Source organism: Crocuta crocuta, unplaced genomic scaffold, assembly GCF_008692635.1.
Source record: "Crocuta crocuta isolate KB4526 unplaced genomic scaffold, BGI_CrCroc_1.0 scaffold394, whole genome shotgun sequence".
In the NCBI taxonomy this organism is placed as follows: Eukaryota; Metazoa; Chordata; class Mammalia; order Carnivora; family Hyaenidae; genus Crocuta; species Crocuta crocuta.
The window spans coordinates 687642-704519 of record NW_027531920.1 but is presented as its reverse complement, the minus strand read 5'-3'; the positions used below and the strand labels follow the sequence as shown (position 1 = coordinate 704519).

The window sequence follows — 16878 nt, the reverse complement described above, 5'->3', positions numbered from 1 at the left end:
GAATTCAAGGAAATAAGAGAACAGGATATTAGGAGGATCATATATCTGTATATTGAAAGTGCCAAAAACTAAGACAAGAGTAGTTTTTCGAGAAAATAGCTACAATAAATAGGTCATCAAGAAATAAGAAGAAATGGCCTGAGAACTGATAAATCAGCACAAAGGGGAGTGGTGGGTGATATAGTCTGACAGGAAATTCAAAGCTGGGGAGTTTAAGGAGAAAGAAGGGAGATTACTTTTAAAACAGCGATCAAAAACACCACCTACTGCATCCCCAGGTCTATGGGGATGAGAAAGGAGATCAGAGAAAAAGTTGTGACTTGAGAGGGCTTTTTGGAAGCAGATTCTTGGTGGGACCTAGATTTCTGTTATAGAAAGAATGCGGAGCAAGATGTTGCTCCCAGAGAAGATTTTGATGATAATGAACTGAATTTCAGAGACCATAGTGGAAAGATTAGGGGAGTTAGGGAGAAATGGGAAAAGAGGAAAAAAGAAAGGACTTACAGAGCTTTGTCGTGATTGGAGTGCTGCAAATGAGAGACCAGGGTTCTTTTCATTACTGCTAATAAACTGGGATAAAGAGCACAACAAGATTCATCCTAGTGAGTTCAGGCAGTGTTGGCAAGGCAGTGAGTATTTATGGATAGGGAGGAGTGGGTTTCTGGGACCAACTTGAACTGTTAAGTTTTTGTCAGTGAGTTATTTTTCATTCTACCATCTTGCATTACAACTTGATAATACAAAATGAACACATTCAGAATTTTTTCTTGTAATTAGATAACATTTTGTAAGTATCACTTTGAGATATAATTTAACACATAATATTTGTCCTACTTAGAATGGACTACAAATTGTGGCAGGAAAAGCTTTGGAATGTTTTGCTTTATATTCAGAAGACCCACAACAAGCCCTTTCGGCTTTAAAGTAAGTAATTAACATCCTGTAGATGTGAAAGGATTTCCTGTTAATCTTATTCTTAACCTATAAGCTTTGTAAAAATGGTGCTGATGTGATCATGCCTACCGTACCAACCGTTATTTTAAATTTTGTCCAAGCTTTTTTGAGATATAATCAACAAATAACATTGTGTAAGTTTAAGGTGTATAACCTGATACTGTGAAATGGTTTGCACAGCAGAATTAGTTAACATATTCATAACCTCAAGAAATTAGTTTCTTTGTGTTTGGTGAGAACATTTAAGATCTCGTCTCTTCCCAACTTTCAGATATATAATACATAATACTATCTTGTTAACCATAGTCACCATGCTCTACATTATAGCCCCAGAACTTGTGCATCGTATAATTTGAAGTTTGTACTGTTTGACCAACATTTCCCCACTTCTCCAAACCCACCTCCTAGTAAACCCCATTCTACTCTCTTTCTATGAGTTTGGCTTTTTTTTTTAAGACTCAATATATAGCTGAGATAATACAGTGTTTGTCTTTCTTTTCACTTAGCACAATGCCCTCAAACTCCATCCATGTTGTCACAAAAGGCATGATTTCCTTTTTCTGTATGGCTGAATAATCGTGTGTGTGTGTGTAAATATCACATTTTCTTCATCCATTCATCTATCAGTGGATACTTAGGTTATTTCCATGTCTTAGCTATTGTGTATAATGCTGCAGTGAACATGAGAGTTCAGATAGCTCTTCAAGATAATGATTTTCTTGGGGCGCATGGTTGGCTCGGTTGAGCGTCCAACTTTGGCTCAGGTCATGATCTCACGGCTCGTGAGTTTGAGCCCCACGTCGGGCTCTGTGCTGACAGCNGTGGGTAATGGGCATGGAGGAGGGCACTTGTTGGGATGAGCTCTGGGTGTTATGTAAACCAACTTGACAATAAACTATTAAAAAAATAAAAGAAAATAAAAAGAAAAAAATAAAAAAACAAAAACAAAATACAGTGATTTTCTTTCCTTCAGAGCTATACCTAAAAGTGGGGTTGCTGGATCATAAGGTAGTTCTGTTTCTAATTTTTGAGGAACTTCCATGCTGTTTTCCAGTGGCTGTACCAATTTATATTCCTACAAACAATGTTCAAAGTTTCCCTGTTTTCCACATCCTCACCAACACTTATCTTTTCTTTTTGATACTGACAATTCTGAACTGGTATGAGGTGATATCTCATTGTGGTCTTGATTTGCATTTCCCTGATGATTAGTGATGTTTAACATCTTTTCATGAATTTGTTGACCATGCATGTCTTCTTTAGAAAAATGTCCATTCAAGTCCTTTGCCCATTTTTTAATCACATTCTTTGCTTTTTTTCCCTATTGAGTTGTATATGTTCCTTATTTGTTTTGTATATTAGATACATGGTTTGTAAATATTTTTTCCTATTCCATAGATTGCCTTTTCATTTTGTTTCCTTTGCTGTGCAGAAGCTTTGTAATTTGATATAGTCCCACTTGTTTATTTTTGCTTTTGTTGCTTGTGCTTTGGGTGTCATATCTTAAAAAGTCATTGTCAAGGAGCTTTTCCCTTGTGTTTTCTTTTAGGAGTTTTACTGATTTCAGGTCTTCTGTGTTTAATCCATTTCAAGTTAGTTTTTGTGAGTAGTGAAAGATAGTGGCCCAATTTCATCTTTTTTTGCATGTGAATATCCAGTTTTACCAGCAGCATTTATCAAAAAGACTGTCTTTCCCCCACTGAATACTCATGGTTCTCTTATTATTTCTGGGCTGTCTATTCTTTTGGTCTGTGTTACTATTTTTTGTGTTGGTACCATGTTATTTTGATTACTATATACTGTAGCTTTGTAGTATAGTTTGAAATCAGGAAGTGTGATGTCTTCAGCTTTATTCTTCTTTCTCAAGGTTGCTTTGGCTATTCAGGGTATTTTGTGTTTCTGTATGAATTTTAGGATTTTTTTTTTCTATTTCTGTGGAAAATGTCCTTGGAAATTTGATAGGGATACCTAAAGTTAAAAAAAAGACACAAGTTAAGTTTGATTCAGCCATTTTTCTCTTTCTGTGAAGAAAAATGTGGTTTGTCAAAAGGGAACTTTTATATACATACGATAGTAAGATAGAGGAGGGTGAGGTTACGACATGATAACTCCTAATGATGTGACTGAGAATATGCCAGTGGCAAAAATTGGAAACTAGAAGAGTTTTATAGTGGTTCTTCTGTTGGTCAACTACACTTGATGCCACACTTCTGAAAAGAAATGGGGTCACAGAAATAGCACTATCAGAGGAGTCTTGAGGTATATGTATGCCTCAGATAAATATCTAAAATCATTCAGGATANGGACTGATGGGTGGGCGGGGGAGGGAGGAGATGGGCATGGAGGAGGGCACTTGTGGGGATGAGCACTGGGTGTTATATGGAAACCAACTTGACAAACTATTTAAGGAAAAAAAATAAAATCATTCAGGATAAATGTTCTTTTTAAAAAGATTTTTAGGGTTTGAAACTTTATAAACTACCTTATTTTGTCAGTTCATCATGATGCTGTCATATTCCCTTGAAACAACAGTTTACGTGAAACCCAAAGGCTAGTTCTAGGTTCCTTAAAAAAATATTAAGACTTCTACATTGGAGCTGATGTTCTAGCAGGTGATTTGGAGCAATGATATAATCTGTCGAACTCTTTAAGTATTTGTCATAAGCAACACTTTTGTTTTAAATTATTTTCTTAAATTACTCTTCCAAAATTATAAAATTTATATATGTTCATTACAAAAACAATACAGAGATCTGTAAGAAAAATAAATTTAGTCTTCTCCTTACCCTCTCTTTTCTCACTTCTGCCTTCTGAAATAATTAAGGTTAATGATGTGATAAATATTCTTTCACATGTTTTTTCCTAAGCATCATTTTTTGTATTACTTTATCACACAGGTGTTTGTTTTGTCTTGTTCTTCCAAAAGTTTCTCAAATGTCAGAATGTGAAAGCAGGTAAGTTATTTCAACAGAAGTGATGTATTTGTCATTAGAAAAATTACAGAAATTTTCAGTATAAACCTTATGTTNGCAGGCTTCCTGGGTTCAAATCACAGCTCTGCCAGTTATTAAATATGTAACCTGGGCTTTTGTTTCCCCATCTATAAGATAAGAATATAGTAGTACCTACTTTACGGGGTTGCTGTGATGAGTTAATGAATAAATATGTGAAAACACTTTGAAGAAGACTGCCAAGGGGCTCCTGGGTGGCTTAGTTGGTAGAATGTCCAACTCTTGATTTCAGCTCAGGTCATGATCTCAGTTGTGAGATCAAGCCCTGTGTCAGGCCCTCTACTGGGCATGGAGCCTGCTTGGGATTCTCTCTCTCTCTCTCCTAGAAATAAATAAAACATTTAAAAAAAAAAAAGAGTGCCATGCACTTACTAAGCTCTCGGTAATCATAGCTATGATTTTAGTATGATATTGCATTTGTATCCCCCCCTTTTTTTAAATTTACCCATTTAATTTTTTTAATGTTTATTTCTGAGAGAGAGAGAGAAAGAAACAGAGTGTGAGCAGGGGAGGGGCAGAGTGGGAGGGAGACACAGAATCTGAAGCAGGCTCTAGGCTCAGAGCTGTCAGTACAGAGCCCGATGCAGGGCTCAAACTCATGGACCATAAGATCATGACCTGAGCCAAAGTCATATGGTTAACTGACTGAGCCACCTTGGTGCCACTGTTTTCCCTTTTCTTAACATGAGACGTATATAGTCATATCTCTTAGTTTCCCACAGAAATGTATAACCTGGTTGGCTTGTTGATTGTGAATCTGTATCAGGTCAGCTGGGAGAATTCAAATATATTTCTGCTCNTCACCAATTTTTCTTTCACAAAATCCACTACCTCCTAATGATTTGAAAAAACTCTATCAAGATCTTGATTAGCGATAACTTTTAGAAAAGTAATTATTCATCTCTGTATTCTCTGCTTAGATTAAAAACTCTGTAATAGTGCATCTATGCTTTGCTTTTCCTTTATATATAATTTGTACTTGGAGGCAGTACATATTTTTCAACTGAATTCTTTGGGAAATGTCTGTGACTGATATGACTGATGATATGTTTTTTATAATATAAATTTTGCCTCTTCTTCATAGGTTATATGAATATATTAAAAAGGAACCCAATCAAACTAAAAATAAAAGAGATAGTGAGACAATTGGAGAGTCTAATAATGACCAGATATTTGATGTTATTAAGAAATTAATATTTAGACATATGATGGAAGTGTGGTTATGTGTTTTAAAGGAATTTTTATCTCTTAGAGACAAATCCTAAAATATTTATTGATGAAATGATGTGATGTCTGGAGTTGGCTTCAAAATAGTAGGGGAGAGAAAGGAGTGGGTGGAAGTATCATTGAAATAAGATTGATGATGAGTTTAATAATTATTGAAACTGGGTAATGGGTACATGGGGATTCATTTATCTGTTAACATAGAAACATCTTGGAAATTTTCCACAATAGAAAGTTTAGAAATATAATGATATGATAATAGCATTGTATGGTGAGTAATGGCAGCTACACTTGTGGAGCACATTGTGTGATTTATAGACTTGTCCAGTTACTGTGTTGTACACCTGAAAATAGTGTAACATTATGTGTCAACTCTACTTCCATTAAAAAAAAATTTACAAAATCATCTTAAAAAGTTAACAAAAAAGGAAACTCAAAGACTAAACATAGCTAATAGATTATAAGAGCTATTTGAGGGCTAGGACTATTTGTATTTATCTTTCTATCTCTGAAACATAGGACGGTATGTGACACATAATATCCCTTCAGTTTATTGAAATGGCTGAATATCAGTTCTTTACAAGAAGATCCTTAGCGCTGGTCTTACATAGCACTTCATATTCCATGTAATTGTAGCATATAGTCAAACCCCATTCATTAAAGCCAATTTGGAAGTGGGGAAAGGAAAGGAATCCTGTTTAAATTCATGATAACTTAAATTACAGAATCGGTTAAACTTACACCTTTATTGTTTTCAAGTAAATATAGTAATAACATCTGCTAGCAGTGTTTCAGATAGCAGTCAGGACCTTAATTAACAAATAGATTAATTTGTTGGGTTTTTTTTTAGCCTAATTCAGTGGAAGAGTCAGAATTGAGTTCTGGTTTTAGCTATTTCACTAACTCTGGTTCACATTAGACAACAAAAATTTATCTAACTTCTCTAAGCTTTATTTTCTTCATCTGTTAAATAAAAAAAGCTAAACTGGGTAATTTCTAAAGCTCCTTTTTCTTCTAAAAATTCCATGGTTTTCATTTAAGAAGTTACTTTATAAAAACCAGACTTCTAATATTTATCCCTGAGAAAGCTGCTGCTTTTATTATAATACTAGAGCTCCCTATGATGAGGCCAATCTCATAGTATGCTCTACCCCATCTCCTGTTAACTTCCTTAGTTGAGTTGGCCAATACTTCCATATTGGATTCCTTTGTTTAGTAAAATGGCATGTTTTCCTCTGTCAATATTTATATACCCCTTAAAGAAGCTTGACAAAGGGTCAAGAACCTGAATAGTAGTCTTGAAATTGTTATTAATTGCATGACTTTGGACAAATCATCCCCCATTTCCATATTTGTTTCCTCATCTGCAAAATAAAGAGTCTCTACTGGATAAGTAGTTTTTAAAATCTATTCCTCAGAACCCTGGAAATTCTGTGGCACTGCCTCAGGGATTTCCAGGAAGATGAGGCTTTAGGCCTCTACCCAGCACTGGCTCAAACAGAACAGCTAATCTTGTATCTTTTCTCATATATTAGATTTTTATAAAAATTTATTTGAAATAACTGTTGCAGGGGTACCTGGGTGGCTCAGTCGGTTAAGCATCTGACTTTCGCTCAGGTCATGATCTCACAGTCCATGAGTTCAAGCCCCGTGTCAGCTCTGTGCTGGCATCTCAGAGCCTGGAGCCTATTTCAGATTCTGTGTCTCCCTCTCTGTCTGTACCCTCTCTCTCTTGCCTCTGCCTCTCTCTCTCTCTCTCTCTCTCTCAAAAATAAACATTAAAAAAATGAAATAAGTGTTCCAGTTCCCCCTCTTCAAAAAAAAAATTTGAAAATCACAAAGATCACTATATGCTCCCAAATTCTGTGACTCTATCATATAAAACCTTACCAGTCATTGAACTGCTTTGCTGAGAATGGGAGTAGAAGGGGAAGAGAGAAAAAACAAAAAAGACCTGTGAGGGCACTGGGGAATGAGGGGCAGTATCCTATAGTGAGGAAAAAAGGTGTTGAAATGATAGGTTAGAGCCTTGAACAATAAACTTCACAATTTTGCATTGTCTTTGTGCAGCTCTCTTGGGGTCTCTTTTTGGTACTTTTCTGTAAGTAAGGCTTTGGATCAGTCGGAAAACACTCTTCTTTATTTTTTAGGAGGAAAGAAATGGATCGACTTTTGGCTTGCTTGAATAACGGTAAATATCATTGTGGTTATTTTCAGTCCTTCATCTTGCTTCTGGCTTCTATTAAATTCTCCAAGTACGTGGAGCACACAGACTCAAACTTCATGTTTGAATTAAGCTTCATGTTTTTATTAATGTTTGCCATAGCAGTCTACTTTGGTTTATTTATTCACAAGCAGAGAAGAGTTTGTCATCACTAACATTCATCTCCAAATGTGATTTCAGCTTTCTTTTTATTCCAATTTGTTTTAAAGACATTTTATGTCCTTCCTTCCTTGCTTCCTTCCTTCCCTCCTTCCTTCCACTTAATTTTCATGCCCTCTGAATCAAATCCTGATCATTTACTCTGTTATTTTGAAACTTGTTTAACTACCTAAGTCCATGTCATCTCTCTTATCTATTAATAATTCTTCCCTCTGCACTTCAAGCTAACCTCCTAGCCACAGCAAATTCTTTTTTCCAACTCTGTGCTTTCTTACTGTCTCTTTTGCCTCACTGGTCTTCCTATTTCCACTACCCATGTACCTATTTCCTTTTGTCCAAAACACATTGCAAAGTCTCTGTCTTAGAAACTATTCCATTTACTGCAGCTGTTCAATTTTATACCTCAAATACCTGTCAACAAGGTGTCAAATGTAGTAAAGTGGTTTAAAAGCTTTTAAACTTTGCTTGTTGGTATTCTTTTCTATCAGAAGAGGGTGTGGGTATGTAATGAATGCCTTCTGATGATGACAGCATGTTTTGGTTCTTTACCATGCTTGCTATGGGAGCTCAGTAAGTATTAATGCCAGCCTATTGATATTCTTCCAGTTCTCTACCTCCATTTCAGTCTTTTTGATGATTGTTCCTACTCTTGGTTTCCTTACATGTAAATACTGTCTTTCTGCCTTGGGTGGGGAGTGATTACTCTAATTAAAATTTTAAATCTCTCCAAAGGTGTGTTTGTTCCCAGAAATTTGAGTTAACAGCTTCTCAGAGCTTTGGTAATGCTGTCATTTTAATTATATTTGGTATGGGCCTGTGCACACAGACACCGTAAGAACTTTCTAATTTCAAACTCATGTTTGAATTTTTAAGGCAGTATTAGCAATTTTGCTAAAGTAAAAGACTTCAAATATAAAATCTTTCTGTTCAATACAGCACTCCTGAAAATTGCTCAGTCTTTTCATAATGAGAACTCGATTGAAGACTCAACGGTTAATGAAGCTCAGTGGTTTCGAAAAATAGGTAAAAGGAAATTCTGTGGCGATGTATAGAATCAGACATATATGGATTCCAATTCTAGTTCTTTTATTTGTAGCTATGGGTACAAGGATAATTTACTAAATCTCAGTTTCATTATTTATAAAAAGGAAATAATTAAATATACTTCATAGGGCTATTAAGTATTTTAAGTAAAACTGTGTATGTACCTGGGACATAGTAGGTACTTAATAAATGTTGGTTTTCTTTTTCTCTAGAAATGGGTCTAAGAATAAAATGATGAATTATAACTGCAAGTCCCCAAGGCTGTGCTCCTAAATTTGGTCTAGAATGCCTAACTTATCTCTAAATTTGATTTATCAGAATAAACTACATGTAGAGCACCTGGCTAGCTCAGTCACTAGACCATGTAGCTCTTGATCTCGAGGTCATAAATTCCAGCCCTATGCTGAGCCTAGAGATTACTTAAATAAATAAAAAATAACTGCATGCAANTTGGACTTAAAAATGGGTGGTTGGATTGCTTCTGAGTTTTTGCTAATACTCAGATCTGTCTTGATCTGGGTTGGTTACATGGATATATTCACTTTGAATATTCATCAAAATGTCCGATTATAAGTTGTGTAATTTACTTTATGTAGGTTTAATTTCAGTAAAACTATTTTAAAAATTGTGGAGTCAATTCCTTCTCAGCCTTTTGGCTAAAATCAAGTATAAAAATTGTGACGGCAGTTACTACAGTGATAAGTAATCAAGAGCAATTAATCAACAATGTCACAGTGTAGACTCGTTCNTTGATCTGGCTTCTAAAAAACTTATGGAAATATTGGAAAATAACACATTTAAACCATATACAGGTTCAATGACTTTGATCTTTCAGACATTTGAAAAGTTATTTTCCAATACATCTTTTACTGAATTTTAATTTTCATTTTTCAATGTGAAGATTATACTGAACATTGCCTAATGGGGCCTTCCAGTGCTCTATGGAAGAGTTGAATCTTTCCATCAATTTTCATCAGCTTTTGATTGTAGTGTACCATGTTCTTTGCTGAATTTTTTTTCTTTTCAAGTTTTTAAATTCCAGTTAGTTAACCTATAGTGTAATATTACTTTCAGTTGTCGAATTTAGTGATTCATCACTTACAACAGCCAGTGTTCATCACAACAAGTGCCCTCCTTAATACCCATCACCTATTTAACCCACCCGCCACTCACCTCCCTTCTGGTAACCCTGAGTTCTCTATAGTTAAGAATCTGTTTCATGGTTTGCCTCTCTTTTTTATTTCCCTCTATGTTGATCTGTTTGGTTTCTTAAATTGCACATCTAAGTGAAATTGTATGGTATTTGTCTTTCTCTGACTGACTTATTTCACTTAGCATAATACTCTCTAGCACTATTCACATCCTTGCAAATGGAAAGATTTCATTCTTTTTTATTGCTAAGTAATATTCCATTGTGCATATATACCACAACTTTATCCATTCATCAGTAGATCAACATTTGGGCTCTTTTCTTAATTTGGCTATTATAGATAATGCTGCTGTAAACATCAGGGTACGTGTATCCCTTTGGATCCGTGTTTTTATCCTTTGGGTAAATACCTACTAGTGCAAATGCTGGATTGTAGGGTAGCTCTTTTCTTTTTTAAACTTTTTGAGGAACCTCCGTAATTTTTTCCAGAGTGGCTGCACCAGTTTGCATTCTGACCAAGAGTGTAAGAGGGTTCCCCCTTCTCCACATCCTCGCTGTTATCTATTGTTTTCCTGTATTATTAATTTTAGTCAGTCTGACAGGTATGAGGTGGTATCTCACTGTACTTTTGATTTATACTTCCCTGATGATGGGTGATGTTGAGCATCTTTGCATGTGTCTGTTGGCTATCTGGATGTCTTCTTTGGAAGAATGTCTATTCCTGTCGTCTGCCCATTTTAATTGGGTTATTTGTTTTTTGGGTGTTAAGTTGTATAAGTTGTTCATATATTTTGGATACTAACCTTTTGTCAGATATATCATTTGCAAATAACTTCTCCCATTTCATAGGTTGCCTTTTGGTTTTGTTGATTGTTTTCTTCAGTGTGCAGAAGCTTTTAATTTTGATGTAATCCTCATAGTTTCTTTTTGCTTTTGTTTTCCTGGCACCCAGAGGCATATCTAGAAAGAAGTTGCTTATGGCCATTGTCAAGTAGTTACTGCCTGTGTTCTTCTCTAGGATTTTGATGGTTTCCTGTCTCACATTTAGGTCTTGCATCCACTTTTTATTTTCATGGTAGTAAGTTTATTTTCATGATGGTGTAAGACAGTGGTCCAGTTTCATCCTTTTGCATGTTGCTATCCAGTTGTTTCAACACCATTTGCTGAAGAGATTCTTTTTCTATTGGATATTCTTTCCTGATTCATTGAAGATTAGTTGACCATATAGTTGGGGGTTCATTTCTGGGTTTTCCATTCTGTTCCATTGATCTGCGTGTCTGTTTTTGTGCCAGTAATACACTGAACTGATCAACTTTGTACTATAATCAGAATTCTGGAATTATAGTGCCTCCAGCTTTGCTTTTCTTTTTCAAGATTGCTTTTGGCTATTTAGGGTCTTTTATGGTTACATACAAATTTTAGGTTTGTTTGTTCTGGCTCTGTGAAAAATACTGGTGGTATTTTGAATAGGGATTGCATTAAATGTGTAGATTGTTTTAGGTTGTATAAAAATTTTTAACAATATTTGTTCTTCCAGTCTGTAAGCATGGAATGTCCCTTTCATTGTGTCATCTTCAATTTCTATCATCAGTGTTTTAAAGTTTTCAGAGTACAAGCCTTTTACCTCTTTGGTTACATTCATCCCTAGGTGTCTTAATAGTTTTGGATGTAATTATGAATGGGATTAATTCCTTGATTTCTCTTTCAACTGTGTCATTATTGGTGTATGGAAATGCAATAGGTTTCTCTACATTGATTTTGTATCCTGTGACTTTACAGACATTGGGTATCAGTTCTAGCAGTTTTTTGGTAGACTCCAAAAAAATGTGGCTAGGACTCCCAGAATTATGTTAAAAAAGTGGTGAGAGTGGACATCCCTGTTTTGTACCTGTGCATAGATGAATAGCTCTCAGTTTTCCCCCATTGAGGATATTAGTTGTGAGTGTTTCATATGTGGTCTTTATAAGGTTGAGATATGTTCTCTCTATCCCTACCTTATTGAGGGTGTTTATCATGAATGGATGTTGTACCTTGTTAAATGCTTTTTCTGCATGTATTGAGAGGATCATGTTTCTTATCCTTTCTTTTGTTAATGTGGTATATATCACATTGATTTATGAATATTGAACCACTCTTGCAGCCCAGGAATAAATCCCACTTGATTGTGGTGAATGCTTCTTTTAATGTGGTGTTGGATTCAGTTTGCTAGTATTTTGTTGACAATTGTTTGCATCCATGTTCATCAGAGATATTGGCCTGTCATTCTCTTTTTTGATGGATTCTTTGGTTTTGGGTGATGCTGGCCTTATAGAATGAATTTGGAAGTTTTCTTTCCATTTCTATTTTTTTTAATAGTTTGAGAAGAATAAATATTAGCTCTTCTTTAAATGTTTCATAGAATTCCCCTGTGAAGCCATCTGGCCCTGTACTTTTGTTTGTTGGGAGTTTTCTGATGACTGATTCAATTTTTTTTGCTGGTTATGGATCTGTTCAAGTTTTCTATTCCTTCGTTTCAGTTTTGGTAGTTTATATGTTTCTAGGAATTTATCTATTTATTCTAGGTTGCCCAATTTGTTGTCATATAGTTTTTCATAATCTTNATTTGGGTTTTTTTTTTTTTTAGAAGTATGGCTAGGGGGTTATCAATTTTATTAATATTTTTCAAAAAACCAGCTCCTGGTTTCATTGATCTGTTATATTGTTTTTTTTAGTTTCTATATAATTTCTTTCTGCTCTAATCTTTATTATTTCCTTCTTCTGCTGGCTTTGGGCTTCATTTGTTGTTCTTTTTCTAGCTATCTTAGGTGTAAGGTTAGGTTGTTTATTTGAGATTTGTCTTGCTTCTTCAGGTAGGCCTGTGTTGTTATACTTCCCTCTTAAGACCACTTTTGCTGCATCCCAAAAGTTTTGGACCATTGTGGTTTCATTTTCATTTGTTTTCATGTATTTTTCATTTCTTCTTTGATTTCCTGGTTGACCCATTCATTCTTTAGTAACATGTTGTTTAATCTCCGTGTATTTGTGGTCCTTCCAATTTATATCTTGTGGTTGACTTGAAATTTCATAGTGTTGTGGTCAGAAAATATGCATAGTATGGTATTAGTTTTTTTGTACTTGCTGAGGCCTGATTTGTGACCTAATATGTGATATGTTCTGGAGAATGTCTCATGTGCACTTGAAAAGAATCCGTGTTCGGTTGCTTTAGGATGCAGTGTTCTGAATATATCTGGTAAATCCATCTGTTCCAGTGTGTTATTCAAAGCCATTGTTTCCTTGTTGATTTTCTGCTTAGATGATCTGTCCATTGCTCTAAGTGGAGTGAAGTTCCCCTACTATTATATTATTATCAGTGAGTTCCTTTATGTTTCCTAGTAATTGTTTTATATAGTTGTATGTTTCAAGTTGGGGGCATAAGTATTTACGATTGTCAGATCTTCTTGATGGATAGTCCCCTTTCCTATAATATAGTATCTTTGTTCTTCTATTATTACAGTTTTTGGTTTAAAATTTAGATTTAAACTAGTCTACAGAGAGGGAGGGAGGCAAACCACAAGAGACTTATAAAGAGAACAAACTGAGGTGGGGTGAGGGAGAGGGGAAAATGGGTGATAGGCATTGAGGAGGGCACTTACTGGGATGAGCACTGGGTGTTGTATGTAAGGCAATTTGACAATAAATTCTATTAAAAAAACATTTAGTTTGTCTAATATAAGTATTGCTATTCTGGCTTGTGTTTGACTTCCATTTGCATGATAAATATTTCTCCATCCCCTCATTTCAATCTGCAGGTATCCATGATAAATATTTCTCCATCCCCTCATTTCAGTCTGCAGGTATCTTTAGGTCTAAAATGAGTCTTTTGTAGGCAGCATAGAGATGGGTCTTGTTTTTTCATTCATTCTGACACCCTGTGCCTTTGATTAGAGCATTTAGTTCATTTACATCCATAGTAATTATTGATGGATATGTAGTGTCATTTCATTACTTGCTTTGTCATTGTTTCTGGAGATTTCCCCTAATCTTTCTAGTCTTTGTTGCTTTTGGTCTTTCTTTCCCACTTAGAGACCCCTTTAATATTTCTTGCGGGGTTGGTTTAGTGGTCAAAAACTGCCTTAGTTTTTGTTTGGGGAAACTCTGTATCTCTCCTTCTATTCTGAATGATAGCCTTCCTGGATAGAGTTTTCTTTGCTACAGATTTTTCTCATTCAGCACGTTGAATATATCATGCCCCACTCCCTTCTGACTTGATACGTTTCTGTGGCGAGAGCTGTAGCTAACATTATACATCTTCCCTTGTAAGTTAGGGACTTCTTTTGTCTTGCTGTTTTTAGGATATTTTCTTTATCACCATATTTTGCAAATTTTATTACACTATGTCTTGATGTTGTCCTACTTTGTTGATTTTCATGGGAGTTCTCTGTGCCTCCTGGATTTGGATGTTTCTTTCCCCAGATTAAGGAGGTTCTCAGCTATTACTTCTTCAAAAAAAAATTCTGCCCCCTTTGCTGAATTTTAACCTACATTTATCAACTCCAGTGGTGAGCTCCTTGGTGATCCTTATTATTTAGGTAGATTTATTCCATCTAAGAACATATTGTATATCCCCAGTTTTTATAAAAGATTCAGTACTACCTCCATTAGTCATTGGCTAGAATCAAATATTAGAAGTGACAGAAGTCTTTAAATTTACCTGGAAAATTTTTTCTAAATATCTAAAGTTAGCTTTTTTAATCCAAGAAACACCTCAGCATATTAATATTAAAGATGCAGGTAGTCAAGATTATAATGGTACAGATTAAACAGTAGATTTCTATAATCACATTTTAACTTTCAGCTTGGAATTTGGCTGTGCAATGCAACAAAGACCCAGTGATGATGAGAGAGTTTTTCATCCTTTCTTACAAGGTAAGTCTCTTCTAATAAGAATTTCCTGAATGAACCACAACAAGGATATGTCCACTCTGGCTATGGCCAAGGGCTAAATATAAAGTGGTATTGACTTTTAAACTAGGAACTTTTAGAATACACATCTAAACAGGAATGACCTAAGGAGAATTAGATCCCTATAGGATACAATGTACAAACATGGGGCAGTTCTCCCCATACCAAAATATCACAAACAACAATCAGGGAGCCTAAAGTTCTACCATAAGAGACTTATTCCTTTGCGTTTGAAGGAATTTCAGTCTCAGAGTCCTATATTAAAATATAACTCTCTTTAGGAGAGGAATACTCTAAGTTGTCAACTAATAAAGTTTTGGAAGGATTATAAATCCATAGGAATATAGAATAGGTATCTGGGGTCATCAGGAGGTGAAAATAATGCTAAGAATCTTAGGCCTACTTTATAATTTTTCCTAGAGCAGGTTCTGTGTATAAGTGTTTGTAAGATTATTTTTCAGTTAGAAACATTTTAAAATAGTCATTAGCCTCCAAGGTAGAGAGATTAAATGCCAGAAAGGAAACAGTGTTGATAAGAGAATAAAAGAAGAGGGGCTAAGACTATCTGTATTACACATTCAGGAGCACAGAGTCTGATGTATTGATATAGATGAAATGTTAAGAGTTTTAGAACTGGAATGAACTATAGAAATAATTTAGCATAACTCCCTTCTTTTAATATGAGTAACCTGAGACCTAGAGAGATTGGGTGTTTTGAAATGCTGTTAATTCAATGACAGTGATTATGATCACTAAAACATTTTGGGAGATTAAGAAATAGTCTTTGAAAGTTTAAGTATAATTGCCATTTAAAGTAAGTGAAATAAATGAGTTCTAATTTGAACATTTGTGATAGTACTAGTAGGGTTCTGTGTAAGAATCCCAAGTGGCCTAGTGGTTTATTGTAATAAAAGCTGGGAGCTTTTTCTAAAGTTAGAGGACAAGGTTTAATGATGAGGTTGTCCTAATGGCTGTCAAGATTTGACATTGTCTCTTTCAACCATGACAATATATGTGCTAATTTCAGCTCTATTCAATACTAAGGGGAAATCTCTTTGCCAAGGGAAAAATCACTTAGAAATTACAACATAAAGCAAGAAGTAAATCACTAGATAGAAATACAAGCCCAAATGACAGTACTTACCACTGGGAAGATAAGAAAATTGTGAAGACATGAAGCTTTTTTATCTCTAGAAAGGTCCTTAAAAATAATGGAAAGTAATATAAAATTAAAACTAAATCAGTGTTATAGTCTGTATCATTTTTAAGGTGAGTTGTATTTTTTCCAGCTGAATTTTTTTATTCAGACAGGATGTTGCTGATTTTCATTTTGATTGTTTGTGTTCACCTGGCGGAATTCACACTATTCATTGACGCTCTGGTTATTTCTTATCAGCTGTCCCAGTTTTGTCCTTCTGATCAAGTAATTCTGATTGCACAGAAAACATGTTTACTTATGGCAGCTGCAGTTGATCTAGAGCAAGGGAGAAAAGCTTCAACAGCTTCTGAGCAGGTAATGTGCAACCTTCAAAGAAAACACAAGAAAGAGTTTAGTGTGCTATTTGGTGTGTTTGCCTTCCTTGATGCAGTTCTTTCTGATTCTCTTTAAAGAATCCTTTCATCCTTTCCAGCAGCATCTTGATTTCAAAGGTTTGTAATAGCTCATTCCTCCCTAAGGAAAGGTCACATTTGGCTTGGCCTCTTCTTTTAAAAAGATTGAATATCTCTTCTTTTAAAATGCCTCTTCCCATAGACCACTTTTTCTGAATCTGTTTTTAGCTATTCTTCATCGTCTCCCTGCAATCATATGTGGCCCATAAGATAGAGATTTTTTTCTATTTTTGTTTCCTTTTACACATTCTCTAAGGAAAAATTCATCTACCTCCACAGCTTTTGATAGCCATCTGATTATTTACTTGGCCTGTTTTTCTTCACTCTAATTGCATTTGCTTTCTTTGGCCCACACCCTTAAATATTTTATCAGTAACTGAATTTTAACAAGAAGCCATAATTCCTGCCTTTGCCTGAATTCCACTCTTAGTTTTGTAAACCTTACCCGTTTTAAGAAATACCAACGTCAATATCCCAGTCTCCCATGGACCAGAGTATTGGTTTATCTTTAGTTTTTTTACTATCTTTCTTCCAAGCTAAGAAAATTGTCTCTAATTTTG

General features: G+C 35.1%; 1 protein-coding gene across 1 annotated transcript in view; it reads left to right on the top strand.

Annotated features, from left to right (window-relative positions):
• The window catches only part of TEX11 (testis expressed 11), a gene marked incomplete at its 5' end in the record, with an annotated part of 187803 nt that overhangs the window by 123917 nt on the left and 47008 nt on the right, over positions 1 to 16878 (top strand). The window contains 6 exons of the mRNA XM_077774971.1: positions 839 to 924; positions 3852 to 3908; positions 7340 to 7380; positions 8509 to 8595; positions 14601 to 14671; positions 16104 to 16220. Of these exons, the coding sequence (XP_077631097.1) occupies positions 839 to 924; positions 3852 to 3908; positions 7340 to 7380; positions 8509 to 8595; positions 14601 to 14671; positions 16104 to 16220 (459 nt within the window). The remainder of the gene's footprint in view (positions 1 to 838; positions 925 to 3851; positions 3909 to 7339; positions 7381 to 8508; positions 8596 to 14600; positions 14672 to 16103; positions 16221 to 16878) is intronic.